The 21,666-nt window shown below is 38.2% G+C and overlaps 2 protein-coding genes across 2 annotated transcripts in view; one reads left to right on the top strand and one right to left on the bottom strand.

Moving 5' to 3' along the window:
* Window positions 1–6,863, top strand: part of jazf1a (JAZF zinc finger 1a) — a 36,970-nt gene extending 30,107 nt beyond the window's left edge. Inside the window, exons 4-5 of the mRNA XM_067426599.1 lie at window positions 802–971; window positions 4,085–6,863. Of these exons, the coding sequence (XP_067282700.1) occupies window positions 802–971; window positions 4,085–4,231 (317 nt within the window). The 3' untranslated portion in view covers window positions 4,232–6,863. The remainder of the gene's footprint in view (window positions 1–801; window positions 972–4,084) is intronic.
* Window positions 6,864–7,681: 818 nt separating this feature from the next.
* tax1bp1a (Tax1 (human T-cell leukemia virus type I) binding protein 1a) overlaps window positions 7,682–21,666 on the bottom strand; it is a 49,684-nt gene continuing 35,699 nt past the window's right edge. The window contains exons 13-17 of the mRNA XM_067426598.1: window positions 20,189–20,275; window positions 19,360–19,540; window positions 17,423–17,574; window positions 14,389–14,474; window positions 7,682–8,331 (exon numbers count right to left, since the gene is read on the bottom strand). Coding sequence (XP_067282699.1) covers window positions 8,121–8,331; window positions 14,389–14,474; window positions 17,423–17,574; window positions 19,360–19,540; window positions 20,189–20,275 — 717 coding nt within the window. The 3' untranslated portion in view covers window positions 7,682–8,120. The remainder of the gene's footprint in view (window positions 8,332–14,388; window positions 14,475–17,422; window positions 17,575–19,359; window positions 19,541–20,188; window positions 20,276–21,666) is intronic.

Raw genomic sequence — 21,666 nt, forward strand, 5'->3', positions numbered from 1 at the left:
AAACTGCATTTAAAAAAAAATCAAATGCAAGCAAGCAAGGTTTTACGATAAAAACATCCTAATTTAGAAGTAATAGGCTTATCCTTTTAGGTTAGAATGAGTAAAGGTGATTGTTTTTAGGGTGACAAAACAATTTAAAAGTTAAATTTTTATTGCCAATCAGATCAAAGAAGGTAGGTCTTACTTGCCACTACACAACTAGAGTTTGTGGAAAGGTGCACGTCAGACATACAAGTAAAATTGCAAACCGTTTAAATTGATTTCTTCATTAGCCTTCTATAATTACTCATAATAACTTATTTGACCATTCTTATTTATTCCCTTAAATGCATTTTAATCCTTTAATTATTCAATTCCTTTATTGAATTTCAAGTTTTATTTAATACTCCTTTATTCCCCCCCAAGCACAAAAGTGAAACTCTGCCTATGGACTAGTCTCTCTGAAAAGCCTGCATCAAACTGTCTTGTTTAAAAACTAATCCACAGTAAAATGAAATTAACAAATGACTGCTTTCATTGCACTACGATGTTGTTTTGACAGCTTGGTTTCAAGTTTTAAGTTCTGAAACTTACAGGATATTTCTAAGTGGTCATTTTTAATATGACTTTTGAAAATTTGATTTCTCAAGTCTGAACTGAAGTGTGGCAAAAAAACACATTAGGACCCTAATGAAGAAACATTGAATAATTGGAGCAAAGGGCACGTTTACACTCTCGGTTCTCATTAGTTCTTTCATCAGCTAATATATGAAGCAAATAAATGACTAATTAAAGAGTTTAACTTTTATTTGTGCGCCTCAGGCAGTGAGTGTGATGAGGAGGAAGTGGAGTATGAAGACTCTGACAGCGACGAGTCCTGGACTACAGAAAGTGCCATCAGCTCAGAGTCCATCCTCAGCTCCATGTGCATGAACGGCGGCGATGAGAAACCCTTTGCATGCCCTGTTCCAGGATGCAAGAAGAGATACAAGGTACTGCACTCACAACAACTGAGTGATATGGACAAAAGTATTGGGACTTAATTCTTGAATTTTGGTGTTTTAATGAGACCCATTGCCACATCTATAAAACCAAGCACCTAGCCATGCAGTTTGCATTTACAAATATTTTGGAAAAATGGGTTGTTCTAAAGAGCTCAGTGAATTCAAGCATGATACTGTGATGGATAACATTTTACTTATTGCAAAGTTGGCATTCTCTGCTAGGTAGAGCTGCATGATTAACCGCTAAAAGATCGCAATCTCGATTCAAACACCGACATAATCTCATTCCTAAATGACAATGATTCGCCTGTTTATTAAACCTTTGACAAAATCACACCGGAATATTCAAATCTGTGTTGGAGCTAGGGATGAAACAATTACCGGTTTCACGATAAACCGTGATACAATGTATTGACGGTTAGTAATATTGTTTAAAATTTAATTATCATTAAAACCGTCAGTGATTATCGTGATTTTGAAAACTCACAGTAATTCCTATCCAGTCTGGTGCAGGCGCGCGCAGCACGCAACCTGTTTTCTGAATTAGAAGAAATAAGGCAGTGACAGCACCGGGAGATTTTCCAGCCTTCTAAAAGGACCAAATCTGAGGTGTGGCAATATTTTGGCTTAAACAAATGTCCTGAGGGAAAATGATTTGAAGATGCTCTGGTCACCCTGTCTGCAGCAGAACATGCCAGAAGAAAGTCGCTGTAATAGGGGGAAACGCTTCAAATCTGCGAAGGTTTGCGAACGCAAGGCAAGTGGACTTTACCTCAATACCAAAACTACATTTGGGAAATAATAACGTGAAGGTTGAGCCAAAGACGAACAAACAAGTTCAGACACGACTAGGGTGACATTTTAAGGAATAATAATCAGCTTGACATCAACACTCGCCGTTTGTTTGGTGTATTTCAGCTGTGGCGTGAACACAGTCACTCACACTAGTCACTGTTGCTAGTCACCTACTTATTATAGCCTTCTTAAAAGCCATGTTATAATCGCGTTGCGCATTATAACCTATCACGTTTCTATTGAGTTAATGAATGCAATGTCTAATAATCAGATGCGTTCAGATTAGCTAGAGTTTTGTTCAGAGCTCGCTCTCACTCACTGTAATCTGCACTCAAAGCAGAGATGAACGCAGGAGATTCATTCAGCATACGGTTGAATGTTTTTGTTCTATTTCAGCAGCGAAAACAGTTAACAAAAACACAGCAGAACCATAGTGCATCTGATATGACTGGCATAAAGTTGGCTTGACGTTCGAGATTCGCAAATTTAGGGACCATCTCTAAAGTTACATACAACACTGGTATGCGCGTTTGTATAAAACTGGCTGTAATGTGTTCATCTAGGTGTCGGGTATAATGCACACCTTTTGGATTTTTGTTATTTAATAAAATAAACTGTCAAATCATATGAAAATAGGGATATGATTTATTTTACTGGGATACTGTTCGTACACAAAATATGCTAGATTTAAATGTGTCATAGCTGATAGGACACTGATGAGAATATTGTTTGAACATGTTTATAGATGTAATATAGATTTTATTTACACCAAATTATTATTTATGCATTGTGGTGCTATTGCCAATATAAGGAAGGAAATCCCACAGAATAGAATCTTGCTTAACTTGCTTGATTTATTTGTTGTTTGTTGATTTTTAAATATAAAACTTGTTGAAATGTTTTCAGTGTGTGCATCTGTTCTTTTTGAACACTTTATCTTATTTGAACAAAACCGTGAGAATATTGATAACCATGATAATTTGGGTCACTATAATAGTGATGTTAAATTTCCATACCGTTTCATCCCTAGTTAGCGCTGCCGCTGAGCCAGAGAAAGCAGTTATGTACAATATAGGTATGAAACGGAGCCCCGAACTTCATGTCTTTTCAAACACAAGTTTATTTCTGTTACAAATATTGATATAATTACAGAAGTACTGGGATAAAAGTTTGTAGTTCAGATATAAACACTGATGTCTACTGTAGCAATAAATAGAGCAAATCACACAGTGCTTCAAATAACAATTGTGTCATTACATCGGTGGCGACAAGTGACTCTTGAATTTTCATTCAAAAACGTTGATTCATCCAGTAATGAAACAAGTGTAGTATTTATAAGCGAGTCATTGAATCATTCATTCAAACCATTTTATAAAATAATTAGTTCTGATTTAGACATTTTAAATGGACTGCAGCAATTAGCATTTTTTTCCAGAACTTCTTGTAAACATGTTTTGTTGTCCATTTAGAATTGTGGGAGAATTGTGATCTCTGTTTGAAAAATAAATTGGTGATTTCTCAATTTAGCCAGATTTGTGCAGCTCTATTGCTAGAAATTCCACGGTTTAGGAACAGCAACTCATCCACGAATCACAAGAGCACATAAAGTTACAGAGTAGGTTTACTGAGTGCTGAGCTACATGGTGCGTAAAAGTTGCCAATGCTTTGCTGATTCCATAGCTGAAGAGTTCCAAACTTCCATGGCTGCCAAAAACTGGTGGGAGTTTCATGGTATTGGTTTTAGGGGTTGGGCAAGGCTCCTTACTTCCAGTGAAGAGAAATCTTCAGCAGAGATAGTCGCTTTGAACAAAGCTATGCTTCCAACTTTGTGGGAACTGTTTGGGGAAGGCTCTTATCTATTCGAGCATGACTGCCCGAGTGCACAAAGCAAGGTCAATAAAGACTTGGCTGGATGAGCTTGGTGTGAAAAAACCTGACTTGCCTGCACATCAACCCCATCTGAACTATTTGTGATGAACTGGAACGAAGATTGAGAGCCAGGCGTTCTCGTCCAGCATCAGTGCATGACCTCAAAAAATGCTCTGCTGGATGAATGGGCAAATATTCCCACAGAAACACTCCATGATCCAAGTGTTATTATCACATGTCCCAATACTTTAGTCCATATAGTGTGTGTGTGTGTGTACACTGTAGTAGGTCACATTAAATGTCATTTAGATGGTCTCTTCCTGTCTATGTAAAGATGGGAAAGCTGCAGATAATTACACCAAATGTTCTTTATTTCTGGAAAGTTCCTTAGGCTTTGACTCATTCTCGTTTTCCCCTCTAACTTCTCTCTTTTCCAGAATGTGAATGGTATTAAGTACCATGCTAAAAACGGACACAGGACACAGATCCGTGTGAGAAAGCCCTTCAAGTGTCGCTGTGGGAAAAGCTATAAAACCTCTCAAGGCCTTAGACATCACACTATCAACTTCCACCCACCCCTGTGATGCCCAGTCATTTTCAAGTTTACCTAATCATCCTTTCATTTACATTTCTGGATCACGTGTTGACTGGGATCAAATGCTGATTTCATTCTTTTTTCCCCCTCATTATGTGTGTGATTTTATATATGTTTGTAGATATACTTGTACATTTGCACATTTCATGTATAACATTTCTTTTTTAAATATCCTTTTATTTAAATTTTATTTTTTAGTGGCACAGAGACTGAAAATAACTCTGGAGATTAGGGCAACAAACATTTGTTTCTGATTTTAAAGTCAATTCAGAGAAAATGGTTTTAAATCAGAAAAGAAGAGTTAAGCAATTCCAAGATTTTTTCCTTTTTTTGGTCATCAAACCTACTTCGTGAAAACGACAGTAGGTACTTTGAAACGTGTACATATAAAATTATATAAATACATTTATATATATATTAGTAGCTAAGTTGTATTATCCAAATATTTTATTTTCCATTATATATTTTGCAGAACATTTATATTATGTTTTATACAAGAACGTTATCTCCTTTTTATGGACCATTTCATATTTTTATTTGCTTTGTAGAGAAACAGTCTTTTATTGTCTGAATTGGAAGGACATTGATCTCAGGTCACAATACAGCTGCCAACTTTCAGACAAACAAACCAGGAAACAGGAAAAACTCACTTCCACTTCGTTCCAGAACATTCCACGCATTATATCAAAACGGCTGATGTTACGCTGTGTAAAGTTACATTTCCAGATTTTGTTTTGCATGCGGCTGGCATGCAGACAGCACCTTCGGCGTAAATTGAATTCTCTGCATGAGGCCTTTTCCAGATGACTGCAAGTAGTTCTGTGACGTAGACAAGGTTTCTGGCTCATGCGTCTAGTTGTATTTGAGTTCGGAGCAATATTTTATACCACGATCCCTGAATGAAAACACACTTTTGTTGAAGCAAACAATAATAGCATTGGAAATACGTTGCAGTGCCAGCCTAAAGAGAGACAAAGAAGGGCAGATTTATTCTGCCCTGTTACCCTGCTGATATGCCAGCAGTGTAGAAGTGCCAAGTTATTCTTCTCCAACTGAAAAAGAAACATGGATGATCTGCCAAACACAACGGGTCACATCTGGTTATCCGTTTGGTGCCTGTTAGCAGATGAGCCTTAAAGAGGACCTAAACTTTTATTTGTGTACTCAGCCTTGCAGTATTTTTTGTCAGTTTTAGCTTGTAAAATCCTAATTTCGGTCTTTGCTGATGAATCTTTTATTTTTGACATTTTTGGGACTGTCCTTGTGGTTGTGTTTGTGTAAACGTATTTGTTAGCCCTCTGCTTGCCTTGTATTCTAAGCTACGGCTTGCTAGCATGACACGACCGCTCAGCTGCTCTGCTGTCTCTTGGCTTGTAATCATACTGTTACAATCTTTGTTGTCAAAAGTATTAAGTCTTTACTTTATATTGTTACTGCTAGTATTACAGTTCGATAGTGCCAGATGCATAGCTACGCCTGAATATATTTTCTCAACTTTAATTCTTGAACGATATTGCATCGGTCCTGTTGTCGGCCAAATAAAGCATACCACAGTTTACAAAAGTAAAATGTCTTTAACAACTTCTAAGAGCTTCAACTTTCGGTGCAGAGAAGGACCAAGTCAGCTTTCCTATCCACTAGTCTGTTTTTCTTCGTAAGGGTCGGTCAAATGAAACAACACGGACCAAAAATGGCACTGCCAAATCTCCAGATATGAAGCTTGGAAAAACAAGGTGCTGTCCATTGTAGTGATGGTATCAGATTGTTACCATGGTTCTTTGATATGTCTACCATTGTATTTATATGGTACTTTAAGGTATTCTTATGGTAGATGTCCAAAAAACATGGTAATACATGGTACTTTTTGTTAGTGGTGCTAAGATGGGACACAGAATTTAGAGTCGATATGGACAAAATGTTCCAGGTTTCCATGTATTTGTGTTGGATCTGTATTTAAACACTAAAAATGTGGACTGTCGCCATGTTTTGTTTTGGGGTTTTTTCGGGGGGGAGGAGGAGGGGGAAGAGGTGTAAAATTGAATGAATGGATAGTTACTATAATTTAGATGCCAAAAAACTGGAGCTAGGGAATGAAGACTATTGGATGCCTATTCGTGAGTGACTCATTGTTGATGACTCACTGTCCTGTTATTTTCCAATTCATCCAGTGTCATGTTTGTTTGTATATGTGTATTTTTGGATGCTGTACCAGTAACCACATTTGTACCTCTCTTTGGTTACGGAGTCATTTGGTCTCAGCTTTGACACGCAAACTAGAACCCGATTTTAAACATGATTTTACCAGATAGGATCCGTGTGATTCCTCACACCTACAATGTAGTAATGTAACTGAGATGCATTTATTTTGGAGGGAGTTTGATATACTATATAGTGAATGTATTGTATTGCAAGTCTTTTGTAAAGTGCTTTTGAAATTATATTTTCGTACTGTATGTTTTTGTGGAAAATGTTTTGTGGAACCGAGGCAATTTGTATGCGAGATGACGTATAATGTGTGAGTGTTTGTGCGAGCGAGTGAGAGACTCTTTTGAGATGTCTTTATCCTCAAGCTGCAATGTAAACTTTAGGACAATGGTACAAAAATAAAGAAAAGCAAACAAGTATGGTGCCCGTTTCTGTGTTTTATTGCCCATACAGTGTCGACGTGATTGTGTGATGACTTACCGATGCAAGGACAAACATTCAGTTTAATGAACTACTGCTTGCAGCATTCTTTATTATTAAACATACACTAGATACACACAGACACAGATCAACCCTAAGTTAAACGTCCTGGCATACGTACAGTGTGAAGCATCAGCCGTGTTGGATAAATGGATTTCAAGCAGATAACATGTGATGGATATAATGTGCAAGTTGCTTAATGCAAGATGTTTGAACCAATGATGCATTGAAAAGTTGCTGCCAAATTCATAGCCATAGTTATACATAGGTAACTGGTTCTCTGGATTGAGTATTTTTGTCATTTTAGCTGAGCTTCAAGGAAGAGTTCACCTAAAAACAAGTGTTTTGTCATCATTGTTATGTAAAATAGGACATTTTAAAGATCACTGGATTATTGAAAAAAGGTACTAGTAGAATAAATGGAGCTTTCAAGCTTCATAAACAAAATGAATTCCTTGAGCCACAAATCCAGTCTGACTGATTCAGTTCTTTGGCTAAACTTAAAATAGTTTAGACCACTTCTATTACATTATTATGGTGTTGTGGTGTCCTTTTTGAAGTTTAAAAGCTCCATTTCATGTCTGCGTGTTAAAAAGCACAACATTTTGTTCCGCAGAAGAATTTCATATGGTTTTAGCGCAGCATGAGGGTGATTTAAATGACCACTTTATTTGTAGGTAATCTCTCCCTTTAAATTAGTGCATGGTGTTTCACACATAAAGGCTTTAGTGCCTCTGAGGTAACAGTTTTAGAGTCAGTTTCATTATGTTTATTAATTATGGCCATCTTTTTTTTGGCCTAATAAACTTATACATCATTGGTCCTTTAAAATAAATTCTTCATTTTCATAAACAATAATCTAAAGCTTTCTGCTCTCGTTTTAAAGCGCACTCAGTTTACAGTAGTACACAAAATTGTTAACTAAAAAAAGTGCTTTTCATTTTATTCATATCTAGTACACCTGAAGACCATTATTATAGTATTCTGTCCCTTAGAAGTTTAAATATCTGAATTAATGCTTGTCTAAGTATGTGCAAATCAAATATTCTGATGCAAGTCCTCCTGACATGAGTTGTTCAGCGGTTACAACAAAGTGACAACATCAGCGTGTTTTGACCAAAACACTGAAGCCCCTGAATCACCTGAGGCATTTTATGTTGAACTAAAAGCAAATATAATATATTTTTTCATCTCTAATCAAAGTTGTCGAAGTTGAGAACATTGGCATCAAAGTGTGTGTGCACATGCTTTTCGTAGAGATGCTGTTGGCAGTCTAGCGGAAACTGCTCACTGCAGACGGGACACACCCTCCAGTGAGACTCGACGTGTCGTTCGAAACTGCTTTGCTCAAAGTGTGGTGGGAAGATCACTTCACAAAGGGGACACCGCTTATGAACGTCAGGTCTGAGTAAGGATGACAGAGAAGTAGGAAGTGTTTGGAATAAATTATTGCTTACTGCATACTACACAATTTTTCATACTGCAAGTTTATACTAGAAACTATGGCAGTAAACACATATAAGTATTTGATCACATATGTATGTATGTATATTATATGTATATATATATATATATATATATATATATATATATATATATATATATATATATATATATATATATATATATATATATATATATATGGATGTGTGTGTGTAAAGTTGTAGTTGATAGTTAATAGTGAGAATTGATAAATTAATAGTAGGATTGATTTTCATGTCAATGATAAAAACAGCTGCACATTAGACAGTTTATATTGTAATACAATAATTTGTAGTATCTTTAATATTTAAATGTGTTTATAGAATAAACTATTAATCTGTAAAAAAAAAAAAAAGGTATATATATATATATATATATATATATATATATATATATATAGTGAGGAAAATAAGTATTTGAACACACTGCTATTTTGCAAGTTCTCCCACTTAGAAATTATGGAGGGAATTTGAAATTGTCTGAAATTCTCATCGTAGGTGCATGTCCACTGTGACAGACATAATCTAAAAATAAAAAAAATCCTGAAATCACAATGTATGATTTTTTAACTATTTATTTATATGATACAGCTGCAAATATGTATTTGAATGCCTGAGAAAATAAATGTTAATATTTGGTACAGTAGCCTTTGTTTGCAATTCCAGAGGTCAAACGTTTCCTGTAGTTTTTCACCAGGTTTGCACACACTACAGGAGGGATTTTGGCCCACTCCTCCACACAGATCTTCTCTAGATCAGTCAGGTTTCTGTCCTGTCGCTGAGAAACACGGAGTTTGAGCTCCCTCCAAAGATTCTCTATTGGGTTTAGGTCTGGAGACTGGCTAGGCCACGCCAGAACCTTGATATGCTTCTTACAGAGCCACTCCTTGGTTATCCTGGCCGTGTGCTTCGGGTCACTGTCATGTTGGAAGACCCAGCCTCGACCCATCTTCAATGCTCTAACTGAGGGAAGGAGGTTGTTCCCCAAAATCTCACAATACATGGCCCCAGTCATCTTCTCCTTAACCCTTAAAGACCTAGAACATTTTTGGGGCGCCTTACGTGTCTCTACTTGTCTTTGTTTTTCGCACCCATTCTAGCAATTAGCATCAAGTGCTATAAGTAATTTTAAACAGGAGAACCTGAAGTTTCCATCTAGCTCATTTGATGTCCCAATTTTACATTTATTTTTTCTTAGAATGGATTAAATTAATATAAGTTCAAGAAAAAAGGCAGCAAAAATTTGGTATTTTTTTTACTGGGAACTCAAACAGAACTTCATGAAGTTTGGATTTTTTCCTTTAAAAAGTAAGACTTGGTTGTTTTACACTTCCAGATGAAATTTTGTCTACATGTAACAATCCCTCAGCAAGTTATAGCCATTTATTATAACATTATTCTAGGTGTTTCTAGGTTTTTGAATGAAATCAGGCATATTTTATTTACTGACAATGTGTCCTAAAAATTTCTAGTAGTAAAGTAAATAGAAAGATTGTTATATAATAACAACACTGAAACAAACATTTTTCTTCAGAGAAATATATTATAATTTGAACATGAAAAACAAATCAAACAATGCAACAAGTTGTGACCAACAAACCGTGAAATAAAATATACTGAGGCTATGATTATACGTGGCTGGCTATTTCATAAACGGACTTTTCAACCTCTCCACAAATAATCTTCTCAAACACAAATTGAGGAAAATATACTGAGTGAAAACAGTGTAAAACACAAACTACATAAAAATAGAGAAATATACTGACTTTAGTGTGCTGTGCTCTGTGTGAGCGCTCTGTATGCGTTTATTTCCGTTTATTTTCATGCTTACAAATTCACACCCACTTTCACGTTCATTTTGCAGAGAAACATGTGATTGGTGGTTCAAAAGACCAAACACTGTGTTTATTGGTTGAGTTGATGACAGTTTCAACGAATCTGGGCACGTGGGGGTGGGAACTAATGATAAAAAATAATTTCTGTTTGGCTCAGGGGACCAACCCACATGTGTTTCAATAACAAATCAATACTGCATATTTTGATGACGCATCCACGCTGACTACGGAGCCTCTTAATGATCAGTTGCGAGAAATGTTATACCTATGGTATAACCTATGGAGATTCTCCTCTTTACTATGCAGTTTACGGCATACAGATTGGATTAGCGGTTTAAAAGTTATTAAACATTTTAGAATGATAGTTATTTCTAGCCGCGGCGGCTGTCTCAGTCTTTAAGGGTTAATACAGTGCAGTCGACCTGTCCCATGTGTAGAAAAACACCTCCAAAGCATGATTCTACCACCCCCATGCTTCACAGTAGGGATGGTGTTCTTGGGATGGTACACATCATTCTTCTTCCTCCAAACACCCTTAGTGGAATTATGACCAAAAGGTTCTATTTTGGTCTAATCTGACCACATGACTTTCTCCCATGACTCCTCTGGATCATCCAAATGGTCATTGGCAAACTTAAGACGGGTCTGGACAATTGCTGGTTTAAACAGGAGAACATTCCGTGCCATGCATGATTTCAAACCATGACGTCTTAGTGTATTACCAACAGTAACCTTGGAAACGGTGGTCCCAGCTCTTTTCAGGTTTATTGACCAGCTCATCCCGTGTAGTTCTGGGCTGATTTCTCACCTTTGTTAGGATCATTGAGACCCCACGAGGTGAGATCTTGCATGGAACCCCATTCCGAGGGAGATTGACAGTCATGTTTAGCTTCTTCCATTTTCTAATGATTGCTCCAATAGTGGACCTTTTTTCACCAAGCTGCTTGGAAATTTCCCCATAGCCCTTTCCAGCCTTGTGGAGGTGTACAATTTTGTCTCTAGTGTCTTTGGACAGCTCTTTGGTCCTGGCCATGTTAGTAGTTGGATTCTTACTGATTGTATGGGGTGGACAGGTGTCTTTATGCAGCTAACGACCTCAAACAGGTGCATCTAATTTAGGATAATAAATGGAGTGGAGGAGGACATTTTAAAGGCAGACTAACAGGTCTTTGAGGGTCAGAATTCTAGCTGATAGACAGATGTTCAAATGCTTATTTGCAGCTGTATCATACAAATAAAGAGTGAAAAAAATCATATATTGTGATTTCTGGATTATTTTTTTAGATGTCTCTCACAGTGGACATGCACTTATGATGACAATTTCAGACCCTTCCATGATTTCCAAGTGGAAGAACTTGCAAAATAGCAGGGTGTTCAAATACTTATTTTTCTCACTGCATGTATTTGTAAAATTTCACATGACCTCACTAACCTGCATGTTTATTCAACAAATGACAGAGTTATAATCTTAGAAAAGCTCCAGTCCTTATCAAACACACCAGAACCAGCTAATTAAACAGTTAGTTCACCTAAAAATGTCTCACCCTCATGTCTTACCAAACCTGTAGGACTTTCATTCATCTTCAAAACACAAATAAAATTTTAAATGAAATTTGAGAGTTTTCTGTACTTCCACTTACAATGTTTATATGAGAGTAAAAGCCTAAATTCAATCTGTTCATCACATAAGTGATACTGATAGTGATTTCTCTTCAGAAAATTTGGACTAAGCCACTCTATTCGTTTGGATTAGTTTTATGATCAAGCGTCAACGTGGTAGTTGCATCAATTGTAAATGGAGGGACAGAAATCTCTCGAATTTCCTTTAAATATTTAAAGATGAGCGAAAGTCGTGCAGGTTTGGAACGACATGAGGGTGAGTAATTAATGACAGAAGTTTCATTTTTGGGGGAACTAACCCTTTAAGGTCTTCAGGATTCCTAGAAAGCTCCAGGCAGATGAGTTTGATCAAGATTGGAGCTAAAATCAGTAGGGAAACGAATCTCGAGGGCCAAAGTTGCCCAGTCCTGACCTAAAGCTTTCTACTCTCATTTTAAAGCACAAGTTTAGTTTAATTTTAGTATACAAAATAAAACAAAATAACTGATATTACTAGTCATTTGTCACTTTGTTAATGGAAAGTTAAAGGGGGGGTGAAACACTCAGTTTTAGTCAATCTCATGTCAATCTTGAGTACCTATAGAGTAGTATTGCATCCTTCATATCTCCGAAAAGTCTTTAGTTTTATTATATTTGTAAAAGAAATATGGGCTGTACCGAGTCTTTCCGGAAAAAAACGAGCGCCTGGAGGCGTATCGTGTCGGCGGAGCTAAAGAATGACGAATGCGCAAAGCAGTGACGTCCTCAAGCGTGGAGAAACCCATGGCTATCGATCTCAGCTAATAGATATGATCCAGAATCTAATTCGGAGGCTGAAATAGAAACAGCAACAGCAGGACGTCCGTCTCTGTGGTATGAACTGTATTTAGTGGCCTGTCAACATTTGTCTTTACTCTCAGTTTATGAGGACATGATTCGGTTTATAGACTTTTGTATGCGACCAAACCTTAGTAGCAAGCAAAATGGTTTTGCTCGTCAGACTAGTGTAACGTTATACATAGAACAGCAATGAAGTCCGTTAGCGCATTTGAATGATGAAGCACGCGATCGTGTCGTTTACTGATGTTTACATACGCGACGATAAGCAACAGCACAGACATTTGAAGCAGTTTTACTCACCGGCTGCTTCCAAAGCAGGACCGAACCTTTATCGCTGGGACGGCTCCGTCAAAAACACACTTCTTGGAGTGTGGAGATCCACTTTGCGATGCGACTGAAGCTGCGTTCAAATCGGTTCAAATGCAGCGCTGCCTTCCCGGAATGCTGTGCAGAAGCGTTGAAGTCGCTTAATGTCAAAGTGGAGGAATGAAGTGGAGCGCGGACTATAACCGACATTAGTGTTCACGGACGACTGGATCTGCAGCTGAGAGTGTTTACGGCCGTGCATTTCCTCGTTCGCTCTAGTCACGTGTACGCGCACCCTACCGGGAGAAGAGCCCGTACGGCCCATACAAGGACCTTCCGTTCTATTTAACGTCAAGTCGACCCATACTCTAAAAAAACTCTCCGAAACTTGTGAGAAACCGGAAGGAGTATTTTTAACACAGAAGTACTCCATCAAACGTCCAACATTAGTTTTTGAAACTTTGTCTATGTTTAGGATGGGAATCCAAGTCTTTAACAGTGTAAAAAGCTCAGTATGCATGAAACAGCATTTCATCCCCCCTTTAAGTCCATATCACTGCACTGAGGGATACAGAAGTTCACATAGACCCCTTTTCCACCAAGGCAGTTTGAGTGCTGGTTCGGAGCCAGAGCCTAGTTTCAAATCGATTCTTTGAATTTCCATTCCCAAAGCACCAGCTCCAAACCAGTAAAAGTGGTTCTTAGGTAGCACCAACACATTGCTGGTCTAGAAGTAAGAACCGTTTGCGTCAACAACTGGGTGTGGGGTTACCGTGACCAACAAGACTAACACAAACTTGTGACCGCCATTTTTGAAATAGCAGCTAATCAAGCTAAAAGCTGCTTGATTTTAATCTCCGTCTATACAAATTACGCCGAGCTGCATGAATGCATTGGAGCCGCTGCGTTTTGATGCCAATGTAGGTTCACAAAGCCATGAGCATCAATAGAAACGCAACGTTCACCATTGTTAATGAAAGGCTTGTTTGAGATGCAACAGCGCTGCGCAGGTCATGTGACTCCTTATGCTTTTGAATCGCTCATGCAGTATTTTGATGTCATACGCGGATCAGTGCCGATGCATCTTGAACAAGCCTGGTGTGTTTGTGTTTCCTGCTGCCTCGCTGAGATGTATACAGTGGTGCAAGACCTGGCTCTGTGGCGGCTCTCTAGCCTGTGGAAAGGCAAACAGGTTCTTAGAAGGCTCGTCAGTCGAACCAACTCTGAACTGGCACTAGCACTGGCTCTGCACCCAGTTCATGCTGGTGGAAAATGGGTAATAGTGTGCTTTGTTGTATCCCACAAATTTTGGCAAATTGTAGGTATTCTATGCAAACAAACGGCGTACTTTATGCATACTGCAAACATAGTATGAGTAGCATGTAATTCTAAACATGTACCTGGTGTCAAAGCAGAAGCTTGTGTGGCTCTCATTAGATTCCAGGCTCTGATGATCACAGACTGCAGGTGCCTCACCATCACCTCCCTTAGAAAGACATTAAAACCAAAATGAAATCATTTCTTCTTGACTGAGACATAACAATACTATGTACTTCCGCGGACACATTTAGCTAGCTGTCGCCTCTCTATTAAGACATAACAGCTAAGATCTCACACAGACACACACACCCACACTTTCGAGGAAAAGCCACGCCTGTCTGCACACAGCCGGCTTCCTGCAAAGGTTAATGGGCTTTTAACGCAGCAAACGAGAAAGGAGGAGAAAGGGGTCAGTGCCGATCTGCACCCTCAAATATCACAGGCCGGCACCCCCAGCCAATTAGCATAGCCCTCGTCAACATCTCTCTCTAACGAGCCTCTACCCTCGTCACTCTAATCCACTAACGAGCTTCAAAAGAGAAAAGCCTTAATTGCCGTTTCATGCAAATTAACCACCTCTGTATTCACCTATGAACTGAGGTCTGAGGGTGCGGGGAATGCAGAGGGCAGTGAAGAAGAGAAGATAAAAAAAGGGAAAGAGTTTGAATCAAAGGACGACAAGGTGCAAGTCAGTAGGAAGGGTTGAAAACAGAAAGAAAGGAAGAAGTACAGAAGTTTGCTGAAGAGTGACAAGCAATTGCCACGTATCAATTTAAAGACTGACAAAAAATACCTAGTTATTATCACTGGAGCTGACAAAAAGCTTCAATATTGGGTGAGTTAACATGCACGTTCTTAAGCCGATTATGCCTAATAAGCAGACAATGAACATGGTCATGTAAACGCGGTAAGCCATTTTCTTTTATCAGAGTGAAGTCATAAACGGCTGAAGCATAAACCGGTCGACACAGGTAGTTTTTTGCCTCTTAACCCGATTTCAGGCTGCATGTAAACACATTGACCTGCTTTCTGTCGGCTTATTTAATACATATATATATATATATATATATATATATATATATATATATATATATATATATATATATATATATATATATATATATATATATATGTATATATATGTTACAACAGTTTTTACGGGAAAAAAAAATCAGCTTATTGAAATAATCAGTTTTCCCCTGATATGGATTGATACATTGATTAAATGACAACGCAACCAGCGTAAAAATCTATATGCATCTTTATTTTGATATACTCTCATGTTATGGTCACATCTGCAAGCAGTCTCTGTTAAATTTTCAAATTTCTGTAATAGTGCACGTTCTAGCGGCAGCACATGTCACTTCGAGCTGTAAAAGCCATACTCTGGTCGGGCCAATCACATCGTGTATAGAGTCGGTGGGCGGGGCTTAACATAGTGACGGCCGAGTTGCGCTTGCGTGCTACTAGTAAACATAGAAACTGGGGAACGGTGGTCTTTTTAATCAGCTTTGACCGCGACTCTGGAAGACATGGAGTTATACTTTTCTATGAGAAAAAAACAAAGAATGGCACTGAAGTCATTCATAAGAAGGGAAGATGTGTTCTGAGTTTTGCCGACTGTATACGGCGAAAGTTTAATCAACTAGCTCTGCTTTACCTTCGTTGCTCTGGTTGCCCTGTCAATGGTGAGTTTCCAGACCAAACATCTTGATGTGGGTCTGGCTTGTCAGGCTAGTGCGTTCTAACTGGTAATAAAAAACGAACTGGCTGTGTAAAATAAGCACATAATGTTGATATATCGATTTGTCGTATTGTGACAGTTTTGAGGTATCGTCAAATGTTGTGTCGCTGGGTAAGATAACTGATGTTGTATTGTATTGTGTTAAAACTTATTTTTCGGGTTTCCGTTTTTTCCCTGTCAGACGCTATTCATCTTCTGTATCTCTAATCAAAACACACGTGAGGAAGACGCAGTAAAACAAGCGATCGCATGAAAGCAGATGCATATGCAAAATAATGTAATCATCAACATTAAACAAAACTATCTAATGTTACTGAATGAAATGTTGACCCAGGACGAGCTAAAGGACTGTGCAAGCATTAGGGGTTTTGATGGCATCGATCTACTCTATCTGTGTTTAATCATCATTCTGAATCTGATCTGGATACAGTCTTTCACAAAAACAAGATTTTCTCAGCTTTTTGTTCCAAAATGTTGCTTTTTTTATGAAACGTACCCATATTCAAGTGTTGATAAAAAAAGAACACATGAAGCTAGAATAAAACGTTTTTTTGTTTGTTTAAAAGAAGAGGGTCAGCTCTTTCTTTTGATATATTGCATGCTCAGATATTCATAAAACAAAATATTCTATGGGCTATTACATTTTTGTGAAAATGGTCAAAAACCCTAGCGGCCATAAAAAAAAAAAATGTAAACGCTGGCAGGGACAGAGTTAAAAATATAATGATTTAATAAATAAATAAAATTTAAAATAAACACAACATTTTAATTTTTTTTATTAAAAATAAAATAAATAAATGTTTTTTAAAAACTAAATTATACAATTAAAACGAATAATTTAAAAACAATCAAAATAAAAGATTAAAAAATAATATTTTATTTGTTTACTTGCATGCGATATGACTATTGACCAATGTCAGACAAGCATGAACATGCAAATGTATTGTTAAATTATAAAAAAATATATGAACGTATTAAAAATTAAGTCATTTTTATGTCAAGCAGTAAAAAAACAAAAAAAGTTTGAGAATTCTTCAGTAAATTGTCAGTTAAAAAAACTTGCTGAATGGGGCTGTGACGAAAAAAAGGAATTACTGATCTAAAGTTAACGTTGCAAAAACATCTGCTAAATGTTATTCTAACATCTGACAGGATGTGTTTTAACAATGTATTGCAGATAGCAACAGCTTTAAAAAGAACACTGTCCAGATTAAAATACACTCTACCCATCAAGCAGTCTGACGTTACATTAAATCAGATCACGTCTATTGTACATCTATGTAGCTGCTAAAAGAATGTACACAGTAGAAGCTGTTGTGGTGCTTTCTAAATATTTCCACTGCTCCAGTCATCTGTGTGTGCGCTCTTACATTAGGCCGCTCTTCAGGGGGATTCTCCAGGCCATCTGGGGGGCTGAGACTGCGTGATGGCTGACTGCAGACCACAGGACCACCCCATGGTGGAGGAGCCAAGGGAGGAGGCCGGCAGGTTTGTTCTGGGGATAATGCCCCATCTGCTCCATCTGAGGAACAAGAATTGAGCATGTTTTCAACCAACAGGATTGTTACATTACACAAATGTATCTAAGTTTTTAGACACTATGAACACTGACATTTTCTCAATACTCGATTTCCAATAGAGTATCCTCACTCTTAATGTACACCCCCATTCAAAATATCAGGTTTAGAGAATTGTTTGAATGAAAAGAACCCTTTTATTCAATTAAATTTATCACAAGTGACACTAAAGATATATATGATGTTACAAAATATTTGTATTTACATTTAATCATTTAGCAGACGCTTTTATCCAAAGCGACTTACAAAAAAGGGGAGAGCAATAGAAGCAACGAAACAAACAAGGCCAACAACCTGCAAGAGCTGTAAGAAGTCTCAGTTAATTAAGCATAGTACACAAACAATTTTTTTTTTTTTTTTTTTTTTGGACAAACAAACAAAATTTAAAAGGATAGTTAAGTGCTATTCTTTATTGGTCAGGTGCAATTGGAAAAGATGTCTTAAGATGTTATTTAAAAATGGCTACAGACTCAGCAGCACGAATTGAGATCGGCAGTTCATTCCACCAGGTGGGAACGGTCCAGGGAAATGTCCGTGAGAGTGATTTCATGCCTCTTTGGGATGGAACCACAAGGCGTCGCTCCCTCGCAGAACGCAAGCTTCTGGAGGGTGTGTAAGTCTGAACAAGTGAATTTAGGTATATTGGTGCAGAGCCAGTGGTTGCTTTGTAGGCGAGAACCAGTGCCTTGAATTTGATGCGAGCAACCATTGGCAACCAGTGCAGTCTGATGAAGAGAGGCGTGACATGCGCTCTCTTCGGCTCATTAAAGACCACTCTCGCCACTGCATTCTGGATCAGCTGCAAGGGTTTGATAGTGCATGCTGGAAGGCCAGCTAGAAGAGCATTACAATAGTCCAATCTGGAGAGAACAAGAGCTTGAACCAGGAGTTGTGCAGCCTGCTCTGATAGGAAGGGTCTAATCTTTATAATGTTGTATAAAGCAAATCAAAAAAAAAAAAATGTATATATGCGCTATTGACTTTAGACCAGGGGCCGGTTGCATAAACCACTTAGACTAGTCTTAAAAGTAAGTCATCTAATTTTTTTCTTTAAGACAAGTCCTAACTTTTTAAAATCAGTTACATAAAATGGTAGATTGATTCAATTTGAATTTGAAAAGTAAGACTGATTACATTTTGACTAATCGCTAGTTGGACAAATTAGTGCTTAAGACACAGACTTAACATAGTTGCTAAGTTTATGCAACTAGCCCCTGGATTTTGTTGGACAATGGTGCAGTAGTATTCGGTCGCCTTAAAATAGCAACGCGCCACATGTGCCTGAACACACCTGGTTTTCAAATAAGCACGCCCATGTGCGAACAGATGGGTGCAAGGCATTGTTTTGTTTTTTACCGTAGAGTGAGGCATTTCTATCTACATACACCGCGGGTCCCCTTGCAGTGAAGTCGCCATTTTGAGCCGCAATGTTTCTACAGCAGCTCTAAACAGAAAAACTTCTCTACAGAGCACTAGCTACTCTCAGCTGTCTCAGACAATGACATCCTTGTCCTGTGTCGGCCAGCGTAGCTTCTTTGTGTGTTTTAAAAGGGAAGGATGAGCGGTTGCAGTTTGCAACCTCATCGCTAGATGCCGCAAAAATATACACAGTGCACTTTTAGCTTATATTAACAAATTAAACCTTATTTTCAGGTTATTTAATTAATTACTATATTTGAAATTTAAATAAAAAATAATAAAAGCAGACTGAAGGGAAAGGGTGCACCCACCCCGCGTCTCTTGCTCTGAATAGGGGTTTCCGTACTGCAGTTCAGCAGGCTGTTGGGGCACCAGAGGAAGCGGAGGCGGGTCTTGTGGATATGGCAGTGGGTAACGCAGCACCACTGGCTCCCTGACCTTTGAATTCTGACTCCCTGATGTCTCCCCTCTGTTCATACACTGCCGCAACTCCTGTAAGAGAAACAAAGAGTTCATAAAATTATTTGTAGAATGCATCTCATGTGATCACAAAGTTTGAGTTTGAGTTCTCAACATACCTGACAGAAAACCCTTTGATTTATTGCTTACATCAGTATAACTAGGAACACTAAGAACCTGAATAAAACTGCCTATGGCCAATAAACTCCAACCAAAGAAACTGAAACTTTGAGTACTAATGTAATACAGATGAAATATTACCAGTCTACTACTGACACAGAGTAGAACTCTCTCCTTCTTTTTTTACTCTTTTTCTTGTTATTTCTTTCTTCTCCTCTCCTTTGACCCCATATCCGTTAGCCATGATTAGAGGAATTATGCGCACATTTAACATTTAACACAAGTGCTGATGGGTAATCAGGGAGCCGAATGTGGCATTTAGCCGTGACTCTTGGGGCTCAAACATTCACACAGCCTGATTTCAGAGTCTTACCGGCTAAGAATCAAATTAAGATATTTAATATTTAAACATTCTTGTTAACATTTAGCAGATCAAGCTAATAAAACCAGCTTTAGAAGATATTACAGCTTTCTAGATTTTTGAGTAGCAAATAAAGAACAAAATACTTAAGTAAAGCAACAAACTGTTTATAAGAAAAGATTTATACTATAAATGCTTACCTTTTCCAGTCTCTCCTTCTCCCTGGTCACCACCACAAGACTCTCCCTCAGAGCGGACACCTCTCTGTCCTTCTCTGCCACCTGAGTCTATGATGGAATTCATATGGTTAATTTTGTGTGGCATCTGGACATATATTTTAGAGCTGCACTTAAAAGTGAAGTGTGTAGTTCTAAATCACTAGAGGGAACAAACAGAGTTGCGAAAAGTCATACAACAAATACCATAACCATTGTTTGAGCCTTGTTGTTGTGGTCGACCCGGTTGGGCAGCTCAAACAAACAGACTGCAATTCTGTTTGCTGCCTCTGGTGATGCAGAACTAAAACGGTTACTTCAGCGATTAGCATATGGCTTTCTATCAGTAGAAACCCTGGAGTATATTCGAATTAATATTCGAACCCCCCCCCCCCCCCCCCCCCATACTATTTCTGGAAAAATTACTCTGGTACAATCTGTAAAAATGTTGGCCAGAGGCTAAAGACTACAGCCAGCAGAGGGAGCAATTTCCGCATGTTTTCAACTTGCGCATGGGGGACGGGAGATCACACTCACAGCACAGCTAGCAGCTGCAGGCATTCAAACGGAGTGGCCGGCGGAGCAAAGGGAGTGTTTTAACTTCTCAAGTTAATTCCTATGAACGTTAAGCTTCCAAAGGCATGAACTGAAAACACGCCAGACTGAACACGCGCTAAGAACTATTGTCGCGAGCGCGGACACGTTTACCTCAGCTCTCATAATGAGAACTCTTACCTCAGCTCATTCATCACGATGTGTGTAATCTTACTCCTGCTGCGTTTGTGAAACTCTCTCAGCGGCTAAATCACAATATATTGAACAGACACGTTCAGTTTTTAATTGTAGTGTCTGTTCTCTAACTGAACTGATTTTATGAAGATGAACGTGGTGGTGGGAAAGTGGAAAGTTAAAGTGATTCAGTAGCGGTGGCTTTGGGAGTGGCCTCACAGGGCAGCAAAGCATTCTGGGAATTGTTGTCTTTCATCCCCATGAGACAAAAATACATTTTCTGTCTTTTCTCAGTCTAGAAAGCACCAAATTAAAAAATAATTTCACATTTCTACTACAATAATGACCCAGTTTAAATACAGATTCATCTTCTTCAGCGCTGAAGTACCCCTTTAAGCAACACAGCTTCCAAAACTCCAGCCCTGCATCCCAATTCGCATACTATCCATCCTAAATAGTATTCAAAAAATAGAATTAGTATGTCCCAAATCGTAGTATGTTGAAAAGAATATTCCAAAGATTCCCGGATGGTTTACTATTTCCGGTCCGAATTCGAAGTACGGATCGATGGGCACTCTAACGGCTGATATTGCCCACAACCCATTGCGAGTTGGACGAGGATTCGATTAGAACTACAAACGCGGATAAAAAGCGTTAAAAAACTACAAGCATGACGGATGTGCGAGTTCGACGGTTAAGTAGAGAAGTTTAGATAAAGGGGTTTGAGTGACCAA

Source organism: Pseudorasbora parva, chromosome 19 (assembly GCF_024679245.1).
Source record: "Pseudorasbora parva isolate DD20220531a chromosome 19, ASM2467924v1, whole genome shotgun sequence".
NCBI lineage: Eukaryota > Metazoa > Chordata > Actinopteri > Cypriniformes > Gobionidae > Pseudorasbora > Pseudorasbora parva.